The following is a 15836-nucleotide window of genomic DNA, read 5'->3' on the forward strand; positions in this document are numbered from 1 at the left end:
CGAGTCATAAGTGTCCCAATGTTCAGCTGATGAACACCCTTGCCAGTGCCCAAATTTGTGTTTACGGTATACTGATTAACAACAGAAGGAGCTAGGGAGCTGATTGAGACACACCGTAGGTTGTGGAACAAATTCATTGTGGTCTGGGATTATCAAAGTTTGCATTGCACTAATGCCTGCATATAAAAATAAATAAATACAAATTCTGAAAAAACCTCATGTCATTGGAAATCATACTGTATATGTCTAATGTAATTTAAAAAAATAAAAAAGCTGAAATATTGCTAACATGACAGTGTATGACTTTAAATTGTGGGAAGAAGAAATTCAAAGTCTGTTGCTGTAAAATTCAGAATCCCATGATACTTGTAGTGAAGGTCAATATGCCTTTTAATTGCAGAAAATATGAAAAAAATATATTTTATATTATATTAAATCATATAAAAGGCCAAATCCTGGAGGAACCTAAAAGTTGAGTAACCCCCTCCTTCATATAGATGCAGTGAAAAATATAATAAATTGACCACATATGAGAGAAAACAGTCTTATTAAATTACTGCATGTCTCTAAGATTGAAAGAGAAATTTTCTAAAAAAATTCAAGACAATCACAATATATCCTATGCAATGTATCACTAGGATAGCAGCAAATTAAAGTTGAAGTGTGTATTAGCTTCAGATACAACTATAAGCCATTCAAAGGTTATTACTCCAAAAAGTATAAACAGCTTTGTGGCACTATTAAAACCAGGCTCTGTTTTTTAAGCATTGCAATCAGCCATCCAGCAACAACATTGGTTCAACTCAAGTGTGCCGCACAAGCCCTCAAAAGTGAAGCCAAAACGTCTCGATCGCCCCCCCGGTGACTGGTCTTAGAATAGGTCATAAACCCCGCCTCCAAATGTTATTCAACGGGATATGAGACCAACTAAACAATTAAATTACACTTCACATATCTTTTTTCCAAAGATAGTTTCTGTCATTTACTGTAGTTTCTATCACGTTGATGTCATTTCAAGTGTTTGTTTTCAAAATAAATTTGTTTTTAGTTATTTGATGCTATAAAAACGGTGCTGTGACATCATGATTGACAGCTGTGATTGACAGGTTCTCTAAGCGAAGTAGTCACTGAAGCACCAACAGACATTTTTTCGGGATCTTCGGAGGACTGAGGAGATTGGAGCTTTAAATTTAATATCAAAATTTCTATAATTAATTAATTCACACCGTCAAAAGTCAAAAGTGCAGGGGCGTGTGCTTGCGATTGATTCAGCGAGAGTGAGGGCGGGGCCTTGATTTTGCGGCTTTACTTCCTGCTCACTACTGCGCAGGTCTGGTCCTGAAATCGCAACTGCGCAGACTCAAGTCCCAAGATGTCAGCGCCATATTGGGACACTGGCGGCTTCAGTTCTCACCAATGGAAAAGAGCGAAGGTGCGTCGTCCATCTTTTTTACAGTCTATGGTTCAACTAATGGCGTATGTTTGGGGCGGGACTGTCTGTTTGTTTGACAAATAGCAAAAAAGGAGGAAAGTTCAGGAAACCTGTTTGAAAACAATATTTACCATCGAGAGCTCTCGCAAATTTGCCACTCATTATTTTCACACGCACATGAGCTTTGTGTCAAACGCTTCATTGTCGCCAAAGGTTTGCTGCAGGTTCACCACTACCGGTGAAGAGCTGCAAACTTCTGGCAAACATTTGCGGCAAACTACAAGCTCATTTGCATGTGAAAATAAAGACTGGGAAATTTGCGGCAAGTTTAGGGCAAGTTTGTCCAAATTCAAGATTTGTTATGAGGGTTAAGGTCTTTAAAGGTAAAAAGCAGTTTAAGATGGCCTAGCTGGTCTCCCAGTCTGACCAGTTGACAAGTGCCCAAAACCCCTTTAAATCAGCAAACAAGACCAGCTTTAGAGACTAACTAAGACCTGCAAACCAGCTTTAAGGTGTTTTTATTTTAAATACTGTATTTACTTGTGTAGGTGATATTAAACCCTTTCCCCGTGTTGGAATGGTCCGACTGGAACTCCAAGCGCATTATATGGCCATTGCTTGCGATCTGTGAGGGCACATCCTTTCCAGAAAATGTCCCAAATGTCATGGGCTCTGGTATCCCATCGTCTTTCACAATGAGATAGTCGAACTGAGGCTCCAACTCAAAGTCGCTGAAAATGAGATGGATCCGATTTCCCGGCTCGGCTATAATGAGCCACACACAGTTCATGTTGTTCCCATATTCCTCTGGGTAGTTTGGTGAGAGGATGGTGCCTGACGGAGTGGTGAAATTGAAGAAGCAGGAAACTGTAGAGATGAAGACAAATGTATATAATTCCATTAGAAAGGTTATGATATTTGTTTTTATTCATTTCAGCTTCGTTAATCAGGTACCCAAGGGCTTCATGTCCGTATTTTAGCTATTCTCCTCTAAAAACTCTGCAAAAGGACGAGAGGGAGGAGAGTTCACATAGATCATGATAATTAATCTTTTGCACAGTGCTGAAATTATGATCTGTCAAGCAATGCTTTCATAGTCTGTGATTTGTCAGGAAAAAACAAAGTCATTTGTTCAAGAGGTTTTCTTTCCAACAACAAAACAACACGTTAATGAGATACTGCTTCCTCTCACTGCAGTACTTAAGAACATAAAATACCTTAAAATGCACCAGGGTATGACAGATTTATCTGTAACAGATTAAAGAGGAAATTCAATAATCAGTTGTGCCACATTTGCACACCGTATTTCAACGCAAAAACCTTCAACTTATTCACATTTGCAGTTCAGTTTAACCTGGCACTGGGCAATTAATTCTTGGTGAACTCCTTCATGAGAGGGGAAGAAACTGTAATATGTTCTATTTAAAAAACAAGAATCTAAAAACTGACTTCTAATATTGCTAAATAGAAATTACCAATGTTGACTAATGCCATTCGGCTTCATATCTGCCCCTAATCTAGATGAGATGATACATTAATCATTCTAAATGGCAATGTGTTCATTATAAGCATCCTTTTCAGAAAGGGACTCTTACAGACACAGCTGGGTTTGTTTCCAGACCACTGGTTATTCTGCTGGCAAGATATTGTCCTCTCCCCGACCAATTCAAAAGCAGCCTGACACTCAAAGGTCAGCACGTCACCATGTAAAAAACGATCTCCAGTACGCTTTCCATATGAAGGCACGCCTGGGTCTCCACATCCACCTTTGTCAAGCTCTGTGAAGGAAGAAAAACAAGAGTAAATGGTTTATTTAATTTGGACAGGTTGTTTACAGCCTGCTGAATATTATAGAGGCAGTGTTTTGCAACGTCATGTCATACTTTGACATAGTCGGTGAATGCTTCAGGACCTACCCAGATTTTACATTGGACATCAAGTGGTGATCAAACACAGCATAATTTTTTTTTTCATTTGTTACAACTACAATGGGCTAGAGGGGCAATCCCCCCCACCCAGATTTGCCCCAAGCCCCCCCGAAACAGCTGATGCCCCCACCCTGCAAAACGATCAAGGGTAACTTCGCCCCCAAGACTGATGATTATTGTTGCCCCTAAACATACAAGTGCTCTACCAAAGATTGCATCCTATTACCAGCCCTGCAATTTGGATGCTGTGAACTCAGGATTAGAATGGACTGACTGAGCAAGTGAACAATTGTGAGTTGCCATGTCACTACAGTCATTCCACCAAAATGAATCTTTACCCTGGGTAAGGTTAGGTAACCATCCTGAGAAATCTGGGCCATGAACATTTTGTAATTGTAGCGTACCGCGCTCAAGGGAAATGCTACTGGAACCATTACTAACCGTGCTCAGAACCGTTCGGCCCGATGGTGAAAAATAAACTTTTGATTGTCCGGTGTCAACTGTCAGCCATTATTCAGACATATTTCGCCACTGAATTCTACGATTGACCAGTCAAAATCAAGTATTCCGGAGTATTGTGTAATATGGTAAGATAATGCAAGGCTTCCAATTAGCACAGCATAGGTGTTTGCAAGGCAGTATAACATGACAGTGACAAATGAATGACGCTCTAGATAAATTTGTAGTCATTTTAACAACTATAGTGTCGGCTCAGCAGCAAGCGCTCCATTGACCCAGCGAGCTGATAATCTACAGGGGATGAGTTTCCCACCAGCGGCAGATCCCTCAAGCTCTACAAGGTGTTAAGAGCATATTAAATACCTTTGGACCTGCCACAGGCGATTAGTTAAAGAACCTAAAATGATAGTGTGCTATTGTGTTAAGACTGCCAACTCATGACTAAAAAGCTAATAGCTCTTAAGCACAAAGGTGTTAAGTAATGCACAAAGGCTGCAGGTAAAATTAACAGCTATAGAAATTCTCAGTCAAACATGCACATATACTTTTGGAAAGGGGTTTTTGATGCAGTTAATTCAACATTATGCTAATGTGTTGACCTGCTGTAAGAACTAGACTAAACAAATCTTTATTGACAAAGATGAAAAATTTGCCAGGACAAACCATTGTGTTTTCTCAGACATTAGCCAAAACTGTTAATACATTGAAAATAACAGCCATAAATGGGAGAGCAATTTTCTGAACCTGACATTTTCCGCATAATTACGTGCAAAAAATAATTTTGCAAAGTTCACTTTTGTTTTGGTTCTTTCCTACTTATAATCTGTTCAACGTTGTGCAGTTTTAATTCATTGATTTTATTTTACAGCATTTAGCTCTAGCTAACTGTAGAGCATTCATCACCTGTAAACAGTGTCAGTGTCCCACACAGATCATGCTAATTTGGCTCATGTAGTTAGCTAGCAAGGATTAGTTCCCTCAAAGTGAAAATTCCAAATCAGTATACTTATTTTTTCCATGTTACACAAAAGGAGAGATTTTAAAGAATTTCCATATAATGTCACCAAGCTACAAAAAAGTATCCTGTGTCTACTCATGTTGCTTCAAACCTTATATTAAATTTTCTATTTAATGCTTGTTTTTGCCATGGTTCAGCATTGTAAACAATCACATGAATGTCCGTTGCGTTCTTCTGTGTATAATTTATTTTTAAGCTTCTAAGAAGTCCAATGTCAAGTTCAACTAGTGAAGCAACTAGTCTTGATTTATGTAAAACAGCAACAACATAATTCAGGAACACATTTCTCAGCTTGTTTTTGATGTGTAGCCGACATAAAAAAATAAGGCATGCAGTTGATCCACAAATTAGTAATTTAATGTAAATTATTTTAGTTGAAAAAATTATTAATTATTATATATATATCTATATTTTTTTTTTCCTAATCACGCAGTCCTTGTAGTGGACAAATTGTATGGAATATAATTATGGTGTTTTGTTACTCCTTTTTGGGGATTGACAGATGTGGCCACAAGAGCTGTTCATTCAAAGTTTTTCCTTTTGTGTTCCATGAAAAATTACAGCATATTGTTTTGAAACACATGAAGGTGAATAAATAATGATAGAAATTACATTTTGGATGCATTTATTATTCAACTCGACATATAAAGGTTTGGATTAAATAATCGACCCTGTAACGCAGCTCACTGTTGGTCACTACATATTGTTTTTGTACAGTTGATAATTGCTGGAGAGGAAAACTATCCTTTGCCGATCTACTGTAATAACTTTTATATTAAAGTATTTGACATCTACATGGACTCCATCATGGACAGTGGGTCCTGGTGGAAATGTTGTCAAACATGACAACATGACTAGAAGCACAAGTGTGAAATTTGGTTTACACAAAGTTAATTGGGTTTGTGTCATTGTGCAGGGCTATCCAGACGGTGAGAATTGCTCAATTGTGAGGTTACAGACAAGAGTGAACAGCAGCTGGGGGAAAACTTCATTTCAGGGTATTAAACAGCACGATTTGGAAATCAAAAATGTATGGGGTAAAAAGGGAAGCAATAAGAGGAAATAAATGAACAAAATACAGTAAAAAAAAAAAAAAAAAAGTAAAGCCTATTCAAACATGTTAATTTAATTCGATTTTTCTCAAAGGTAATTCTATGTCATTGTTTGCCACATTGAGCACTATGAATATCAGGGATGTGTTCATTTAAACCTAGAAGTAAACATATTATTTTAAATAAAGCAAAGGACAGTTACTATGAAAAGAAGATATATTTGAAATTCTGCTCTATTTGTAGGACTATTTGTAAATGAGAGCAAATTTGTGACGTTGACCATGACACTGTATAATGGTCAGATTTATTTTTAGTCATTTGTAGATGTATTTTGTGTCATATATTATGCACTCAATCTGATATGACATAAAATGTCCTGTCATACAACTCTGATGGGAAGGGACTGTTTTCTGTTTTATCTTCCAATGGAAGACATGGGGGGTGTTCAAGAAATGTGTTTGAGGCACTTTCCATGAACTGAGGGCAGCATAGTGCCTGAAACATGGTACTAAAAAATATGATTTCTTCTTCTTTTTCAACAAATGGTCAATATAAGGAAATATTTCCTTCAGAAAATGTTAATCATCAATCTCAGGAAGTAAAACTGAATAAATATTCATTTATTTTCAATGATGTATGTCATTTTTGCAACCCTGTTACAACCATTTGTCTCACTTTTATAAATTAATAAAGTAAACATTAAATAAAAAATACAAATAAATTAAAACAAATAATTAAATGTATTTAAATGAAATTAAATGTTATTTTATTTTATTAAAAATAGGGGAAAACAGGGATTAAAATGTATCCTAAATTAAGCTATCACTCAGTAGGGACTAGCTAATTTGGGACCTAATGTTGGCTAATAGTCATTAATACACTTACAGGCCAAAACTGGTGACATATACAGTTTAAAACTCTGATTTGTGTGATTTTGTATTAAAGTAATAAATAAATGAGTAACTAGTAAAGTAATAAATACATTAAACATTAAATAAACAAATAACAATAACAAATAATGTATATAATTTATATAATATAATCATTATATAAATATATAAAATATGATATATAATTTAATTTGCCAACACCATAATGGCAAAAGGAAACCAATTGGTGTTCATGGCCAGTTGGGTCTTACACACATTGCTCTTACACACCTTCATATACAGCCTTGAAACCCTGCGATCCGATCGTGTCATCGGACTGCAGATGAAGCCACATCTGGTTGCTCATGCTCACAATCAAATCAGGCACGCTGGAGCCTGTGAGACTGCAACACAGACACAAAATCAAATTCCTTCTTTCATTTGCGTATGCATATAGACCCACGAAACCTTAGACATAACCCAGCACCTATTTCATGTGACTGTTTCTTTTGAAAGAAAATAAGAAATAGTTTTTCCATGGAGGATAAAGTGGCAAGGCATGGAGGTGTTTGTGAATGCAAGGAAATGTGTGTTCAAAGTTTACTCACACATAAAGCACTCGTCGGGCATCGCCTATCTTTCCTCCGTCACCCACTGTTAATGTGTCGTACGCTCGTTCCAGATCAAACTCTTCAAAAGCAAGCTTGATGACCTACACGGAAAAAAGAGAGGTCACGACAAAACACCACAGACAAACAAGCCCGCAGGAAAATAGCCCCATTGACATACGACTGACTCAGAGAGTGATCTTATAAAAAGAATGGAAGAGAGCAAGTTAGACGACAAGGCAGGCCAGCTGTCGCTTTGAGTTCTCTTTCATGGCCGCACATGAGGCTAATTGCAAGAGCTGTGATGCAGGTGCAATTAAATATATTTGTGAAATCCAAGAAAAGTGAGATTTGAAAGAGCTCAATCATGTATGGTGCAAAGCCCGGGGAAACAGGGCACGTTCATTTGATGTGAGCCCAGAAAGGAAAATTGGACTCGACGAGAGATTGCTTAAAGGAGAAGAAAGAATAAATAAAGCTTAATTAGGACAGCACTGTTATCAACCACACATTTACACACATACATTTCAAATGTGCTGTTAAAGAGCCATTAGTCTCATCTATATTCTATCGTGTCTTTAGAGGTGATGTGTGGGTGAGCAAATTTGAATCAGTTAGCCAATCATCTTGCGAACTTCCTCTTCGTCTAGCATTTACATTGTTCAGCTGTGTGCAGGTAATGTCTAGATCTGCTTCAAGGGCAATGTATGTGTTTCTAAAAGCATGCCAAACAAGCTCAACACTGAATGCCTGCGTATGGTCTTAGCAATAGCAAGTATCACAATTAGTATCATAATTGCTTAAAGGTATCGACAAGATCAAACCTGGAAACGTGTCATATTGATTATAATCAATGCTTAAAGTGGACCACTATGCACCCTTAATGGTGAACCATTTAGTGGGGATCAGGTTGGACCCTGGTCGAATGGCGAAACGGACCAGCCACTTTGATTATAATAATAATTTGGTTATACTGTGCCTTCTTATAATTTATTCCAAGAGTTCTCATGAATGAACTATTAAAAATGACTAATGTGTCAGTTCAAACAGTGAATGTGGTCTACACATTAAATAAATATTCTGTGATCAATACAAGTTAAGCTTCATCGACAGCAGTTGCTGCATAATGTAGATTGTCCCAAATATATAATCAAATCTGGGTTACAGTGAAGTGAATGCGGCCATTACATTACAATACTAAGTATTAGTATTAAATAGTAAGTATTTTTTTCCTCATTAAAAAAGTTGAACTCCTAAAGATATGAATTGTACTTTTGCAATATATGTGGGAAATCATGAGCACTCACATTTAAATGAAGACTCCAGTCATATCAGTAACCTTAAAAAAGCTGTTTTATTCTACATGGTGAGGGTCCACACATGGGGCGGCCATGTTAGAATCACATGACCAGCTGAATACTATTCTCTTAATCTCAGTAACCATCCTGTTATTTGACACTTTCACTCATTGATTAAAGTAATCATGACTGACTGTGAATATTACATTTCAACAATGACATCTGAAACTGAAAACTATTGATTTTAAATGATGCTGCATCCAAGACCCTAGGTGTCACTGTAAGTCCAAGATGACTCAAAGACAAAAAGACAAGTAAACTTTAGAATAGTCACTGTATCAAAAAGACATAATCAGTATGCATGTTAACATGATTTTAGTGTCATAAATTTGACATCAGTGTGTGATGTTGTGTGATGTTGTGTGATGTTTCGATCTTCTAATGGTCATGTGTCCTCTCATCATATGGATTTGCATGTCAGAGCTGACCAATCTGGAATTCTCGTCCGCAGTCAAATCCAAAATTTCTTTGCCTGAGCTTGCGTTTCCGATCTTGTGTGTTCGGATGCATTTAAATAGGATTAAATGAGCACGAAGTTTAGTCTGACCAAACCTTAAACCCTGTTATTTCCTTTTTCCGTGGTACACAACATTTATTTTTCCCTGAGTAAAATCAAGTAAAGGCATTCCACTTGATGTTAGGTTTAGATATTAGGTTTGGGTTAGGGGTTAAAATTAGGAAACATCTCATGTGCATTCATTACCAAAATATTGTCTTTTTGTTTCTGTGGTACACAACAGGGGTTTTAAGAGTACTGTCATGGTTATGTTTAGGTTCTGGTTAAGACATTATTGGCAGGTTTAGGATTGCATCAAAAATATATATATGTTCAGCACATCACAGCATGCGGCATCCATACAAAATAGTTTACAGTGCTAATATGCATACTTCACTACTATATATGCCAGAGCAGTATGCCAATTGAGTAGTATGTCCAAATCCACAGTATTAATAAGACAGTACATACTCTTCTAATCTAGTGGAGCGATGACACTTAATTAACTAACTTAGTGGAATAATGTCTATATTTTTTTATAATATAAATATCTCCATATAAACATTTTCACTGTATTCATATAATACAGTAACTGTTAAATAAAAGCAATAAGGCACTTAAGGCTGTATATTGAGTATAACTTGGCTGTGTATCTTGCCAAACAACGTCTTTTAACTGTAATTGTATTCAGAATTCTCAGTAGCCTCTCTACTGCTATACTACAGTCTGTGATTTGCATTTAAATTAATATAGTTAACATGATTTAACGATTTAACAAGGTGTTACTCAAAGAAATGCTTGCATTTGATATCTTCTATTTATGTTTTATAATAACCAACATGTCCAAAACTGTCACTATGGATCCTTTTCACATTTTCAGGCTTGGAGGTACAGTACATGGGAGACCATGTGAATAGATGTTTTTTTTTTTTCTTTTATTTGTGTGTGAGTTCCCATTTGCTTCAACAGCACAAGAAAAAACAATCCATTATTACTTTCCAAAAAAAGAAAGAAAATAAAAAAGGGAAATGTAACTGTACAGCTCAGCAGCTGTATTTGAAACACCATCGCAGCAGTGCTGACTAGTTTATTTTTTCTTTACTTTTTTTGTATTAATGCGTGGGTCATATAATACAAAGTATAGTGATATACATATATTACATAAAAAATAAAAAAAAATTACCCTGCTTAACTAAGGTGGAAATGTGTCATTGAAATCTGTGGAAAAATGTTCATTTTATATGTTAATGTTAAATAAGAGAGCAGGTTGGCATGAGGCTGAATCAGTTTAAAAAGTACGGCATAATCCAGCACGACTCACAAGTTCTTGACAAGCAATCTGTATAAAATGTCACTGCTGATACAGTCGTTTACCGAGACCTTAAACGAGACGCCTAAAATGCCGGCTTTTAAATTATCCTGTCAGAAGTAAAAGTCTTCTTTTACAGAAGACTTAGCAAGAGGGAAAAAAAAAACACCAATCATGGTCAACATAAACACAATCACAGAGTGACAGGACATCTTAGCAATTGTTCTCTGAACCGGCTTGAAAGAACTATTGATTTCTTTATTTTATTCAAAACTGGAAAAGTCTGAGAGTTGCCTCAATGGCTCTATTTTGCCACAGACGTTTTCCGACGCTTTTCAGAAATGCCTAAATGGTGTTGTTTTATTCCACATTTGTTTTCACGCAAAGAAAAGAAAAATGTGGAGTGCATTCTTAGAATGAGTGTTTACAAATCACATTCAATGTTAGTTATAAACAATGATCCATCTAAACAGCACTCATGCGTGGCCACACACGTCTGATATTGCTCCTGCGCAAGGTCACATCCTAGAAAAGTATGGGGATTTGATTCATATATATATATATATATATATATATATATATATATATATATATATATATATATATATATGTATAATATATATAATGTTCGATTAATAGTTGACTGTTTAAGTCATGAAAAAGATAATGTAATTTATGGAGTATCCTTTTTTCCCCTACTTTATAAAACTCCACTAATGTTTTTCCCAACTTCCTATGGCTAAAATTGGGATATATACATTTTCAGGAAGTACATGCTCGACTGTACTTTCAAGCACAAAAACTGATTGTGTGGAGCAGTGCAGGCTTATTCATTACGTGCAATGCATGTCCCAGGCATAATAAACACGAGAGCGGTTTCACCGTACAGAGAATGGAGACTTTACCCGCAAGTGGTGAGCCAGGTGTGGGAAAGATACGGACAAACTGACGTATCTCTTCACGTTGCACGTAAACGCTCACACACCGCCATCTGAATCAGTTTCAAAAGCAAAACTCATACATTTTAAATGCATCTTAAGTGTTACATTTTTTTAGTACCACTGTGGACATTATCCAGTAATAAATAAAGGAAGTTTCTTATAATCATTATAATGCAGGTAGCACTAATTGAATGATATCACAATAATTCAGAGTCTGATGGACTTTCTTCATGAAAAATTCATCAGTTCTGGTGGAAAGTGGACTGCAACAGTAGCATAATTTTTGGGCCAGAGATTAATATAGCGAATATGAAAGGCAGCACTAAATATTTGATCTAAAGCAATTCAAGTACAGGAACAAAGAATTTTATGAGCTTTATCTTATTCAGTTTCATACAATGTCAACTTGGGTATGGAAGTACCTGTATATCATTTAGTAAATGACATGGTGCAGTGGGACTTGTTGTCGTAAATGGGCTCGATTTTGAGTGCATAATTGACATTCCAGGAAAGGTTCAACATGAAATTTAGACCAAAATGTCTACTGGTTTATAACTGGACAGATATCCATCTACACTTGCGTTTCTTTGTTTCAACACGACAAAATGAATTCATATTGTAGAATTAGGGGCTTGGGATCGAGTCATTAAAATAACTTTGAACCGATCCACAGAATTAAAACTGAACTTTTCAACTCAAACACCATTACTACTGAGTTTGCCCATACAAAAACATACCACTTTTAAATCCATAGAGAAAAAAATCAAAGCAACAGACAATCTTATGCAATGTTAACCTAAACCTAAACATAAAGTCTAACTCCTCACCCAAACCCTAGTTCGGTCGATTTCGACAGTACCGCCACTCCCTACATCAATACTACGCAGTCTGCATAGGTCAAAAACTCCCTAGGGTGGCACCATCTTACCCTAGGAGGGCACCAGAAAGTCGACCGGCTGCCGTTACTCGCACGTTATACGTTATTCAAAGACCCGAAAGCAGTTGTGGAACACAGACGATTGCTTCATGCTCATTTCACACAAACCCCTTATATATATATATATATATATATATATATATATATATAATAATAAATTAATTATGCAATTGTGCTTCTCATATATTGTCAGAAGTATATTTTTTTTTCTTGTAAGCAAGACAAAAAACACTGATCCTTTGTCAGGGTATGGACCTGGATTGCTTCTGGAATCTAACTGGACTGATATTTGTGACTGAAGCGGTATTGTAAATAGCTCTGATACTGTAGGTACTAAGAATACCAGTAATCCTGCCATGTTCTTTACCATGACCTTCTTGTAAGAGACCAAATGCTATGAAAGAGACACAGATCAAAGATATTTGGGTTTTTCAGAGAATGTATTTTTATCATGTGTATTTTGTCTTACTGTACTGACAGAGTTTTTAATAGTCAAAACAAGTGAAAAAAATCCACCAGTGCTGAAGAAGTAATCCAAAGTATTTAATAATACTTGAGTATATGCCTATTTTAGTCATTTTTTCTTTCTTTTTTTTGAGCTGTATCAAAGACAAGATGAATATAATTTGAATTTCTTTTCGTCATTGATGTATCTGTAAAATGGCATGACTGTGTCAGCTGGTTAGCAAAAAGAAAATACACAACATTATTTACTGTCATCAAGATGTCCCTCATTGTGTTTTCTTCCCCAATAGAATCTTAACACAATCTTTTCCTCGAGAACCCAAACACTGCTCTTTCCATACAAAAACAGTTCATAATGACCACTGCTGTCAAGGTCCAAAGAAAAATAAATAAATCATAATTAATATACCATAAAAGTGGTCAGTACAACACATAGATGTTGTATGACCCCAGAAAGCTTGGAATAGTAAACACAAGTCCCCCTCGATGTATATTGTGGTTATGGCCTGGTATAGATCATTAGGTAACCCACACAAAGCACAATGTGCACAGTACACACAGCATATCCCTATGTGGCTAAAAACACAATAGCTTTCCTGGATCAAATGCTGTAACGTCATGGAATGCTAAACCAATCGGATTGGGTTAAGATTGTTCCAACCAGTGGTTATATGCTGCATTCCAGTCAACTTGGAAAGTCGGATTTTCCAACGTCCTACTAGGAAAAGTGCAATGGAAAGCCACTTGAAGTCAGAATTCCAACTTAGAAGCTTGTCCGGAAATGTTCAACTCTGATTTCGCCGAGATGCAGGTACTTGACGTCACTTGACAATGTAAGTGATAAACATTCACTTTTATTAACTAACAATGATAAATGAGTTCAAGTTTCTACATTACATAATATTAAAACTTGTTCAACAAATGCCTGCACAAATGCTAGCGCTGTAGCTTTGTTTATCAGTTGGGTTGCTTAGAGACGTCTCTGGTGACAGTCGAACCCCTGCTAAGCTAACTGGAGCATTGCAGTTTTGTTTCCTTAAACGTCATCTTCCCAAAATCGGAGAATGGAATGCATTTATGGTCCACATCCGACTTGAATGGAACGCAGCAATAGTCCTCCATGTTTGAGCAGAGTCATGTGATCAATCACTGTAAATACATGTGGCCACCAGGAGATGGCGCCAAGTACATGGCACAGACTCAATAACAAATGGCACAGAATGGAACTCATTCTGTGAAATCTCATTACTAAAATCATGTCTGCATGACCTTTAGTCATTGTTAAGTTTGCATGTTTAGTTCGATCTTATGTATAATGATGATGTTTTATTTGTTAGGAGAGGCTTTTTTTGGGGGGTTGGGGGGGTGTTGGTGGTCCCGTATTCACAATATAAAGCGCTTTGAGTGTAGAATCAGAAAAACATTATATAACTGTTACGTCCAAATGGAACATTTTTGGACACTAGAATAAATTATGTTTGTAATGCTATAACTTTTGATAGCTTTGTCGTATTAACACAAAATTTTACTCAGTGACTGAGTAATGGCTGGGAACAAAACACAATCTGTTTTTCTGATCCAGCTTATTTACATCCTGAGGTATATATATAAAGAAATAAGGGACACATTTAACTCTCTTTTCAGCAGTTTCTTCGGCTGAGAGTCTCAGAATTCCATATAATCTATATAATTAAAAATTCTGAAAAGAGTTTAGACTTTATAATGATATCAAACACTCAACCCTTACTGTTTTAAAAAATAAAATTTTGGTCAACATTTCTCTTGCTTCGTCCACCATAAATGATGGATTCGCTGTGCTTGTCGCAGTCCTAGAATTGCAATGCTGCCTTAGAATTCATCCAAAAGAGTGCTTCTTAAAACGTAGCAGAAAATCATGCTCCCTTCCTTTTGGATCAGCCTTCATATCCGGATTGTTCTTATGTGCTCTTATCTTCAAATGCAGTCTTACTACTGCAGGTTTTGGAACAGGGCCTGTCAGTTCACTCAGAATTAGCAGCAGAATTAGCACCTAGTGGGCTAAATAAAGTTTGCATTGATCATTTCATCATGAGATCAAAGAAGAAATCATGCAGGCAAGAGTACAAATATACAGCTGGTGACATAGTAAAGTGTGTGTATGATGGTGGCCAGCAGTACTTTCAATTCACTGGCATGTCACAATGATTTTACAGTAGTCTATCATCTGTATGACTAATTGTACACATACAGTTCCTGAGGGATACTTTTTATAAATCTAAAGATCTTACCTAAATGTTTAACTCAAGGAAATCTACATTTTGTGTACAACTTCATAGATTCACATTTGAAATAACACTCACCAAAACATGCACAATTAATTAGGGTCCATTTTTATATTACAGTATATGAACTAAACATCTATGCCATAAACATCATACACTTGCAAGCTGTAAGACAAGAAAGGATTGAAAAATCAATTATTCTTTAATTAAACTTAATGGCCATAATCTGTATAGTTATAATGTTGCTTAATTTAATATCACCAGCATCACAAATATAAAGGTATCATGAATATTCAATACATCAGCCATCTCTAGTCACAATGCAAATATCAGATGTATACAATATTATAATGTTATATCATTTTATGGTAATATCAAGGCCTGTAAATAAACTCAATAACTTTAGGTTGCGCATACACATAACCTGCATTAAAAACTGCCATGATGAAATGTAGGACATGTCCTTGTGTTTACTCTAACGTGCTATTTTGTTTTCCTTTTGTCTTAATTTAGCAACCACAGCATGAGTCACACTGGATTGTATTACCGTCACCTTGCCACAAAGCTGAAGATGTGTGGCTGAATCTAATCAAACCTGGAGACGCAGTAATAGCGAGAGACGTCCGGGCCGAGAGGTTGACAATTATGCAAACACCGCGGACTGCAATGCAAATGTCCTCACAAATTATCTTGAAGATTATTT

General features: G+C 36.3%; 1 protein-coding gene across 1 annotated transcript in view; it reads right to left on the reverse strand.

Annotated features, from left to right (window-relative positions):
* The window catches only part of LOC127660590 (CUB and sushi domain-containing protein 1-like), a 524643-nt gene that overhangs the window by 239197 nt on the left and 269610 nt on the right, over positions 1-15836 (reverse strand). The window contains exons 10-13 of the mRNA XM_052150909.1: positions 7367-7470; positions 7050-7162; positions 3028-3210; positions 1973-2299 (exon numbers count right to left, since the gene is read on the reverse strand). Of these exons, the coding sequence (XP_052006869.1) occupies positions 1973-2299; positions 3028-3210; positions 7050-7162; positions 7367-7470 (727 nt within the window). The remainder of the gene's footprint in view (positions 1-1972; positions 2300-3027; positions 3211-7049; positions 7163-7366; positions 7471-15836) is intronic.

Source organism: Xyrauchen texanus, chromosome 20 (assembly GCF_025860055.1).
Source record: "Xyrauchen texanus isolate HMW12.3.18 chromosome 20, RBS_HiC_50CHRs, whole genome shotgun sequence".
In the NCBI taxonomy this organism is placed as follows: domain Eukaryota; kingdom Metazoa; phylum Chordata; class Actinopteri; order Cypriniformes; family Catostomidae; genus Xyrauchen; species Xyrauchen texanus.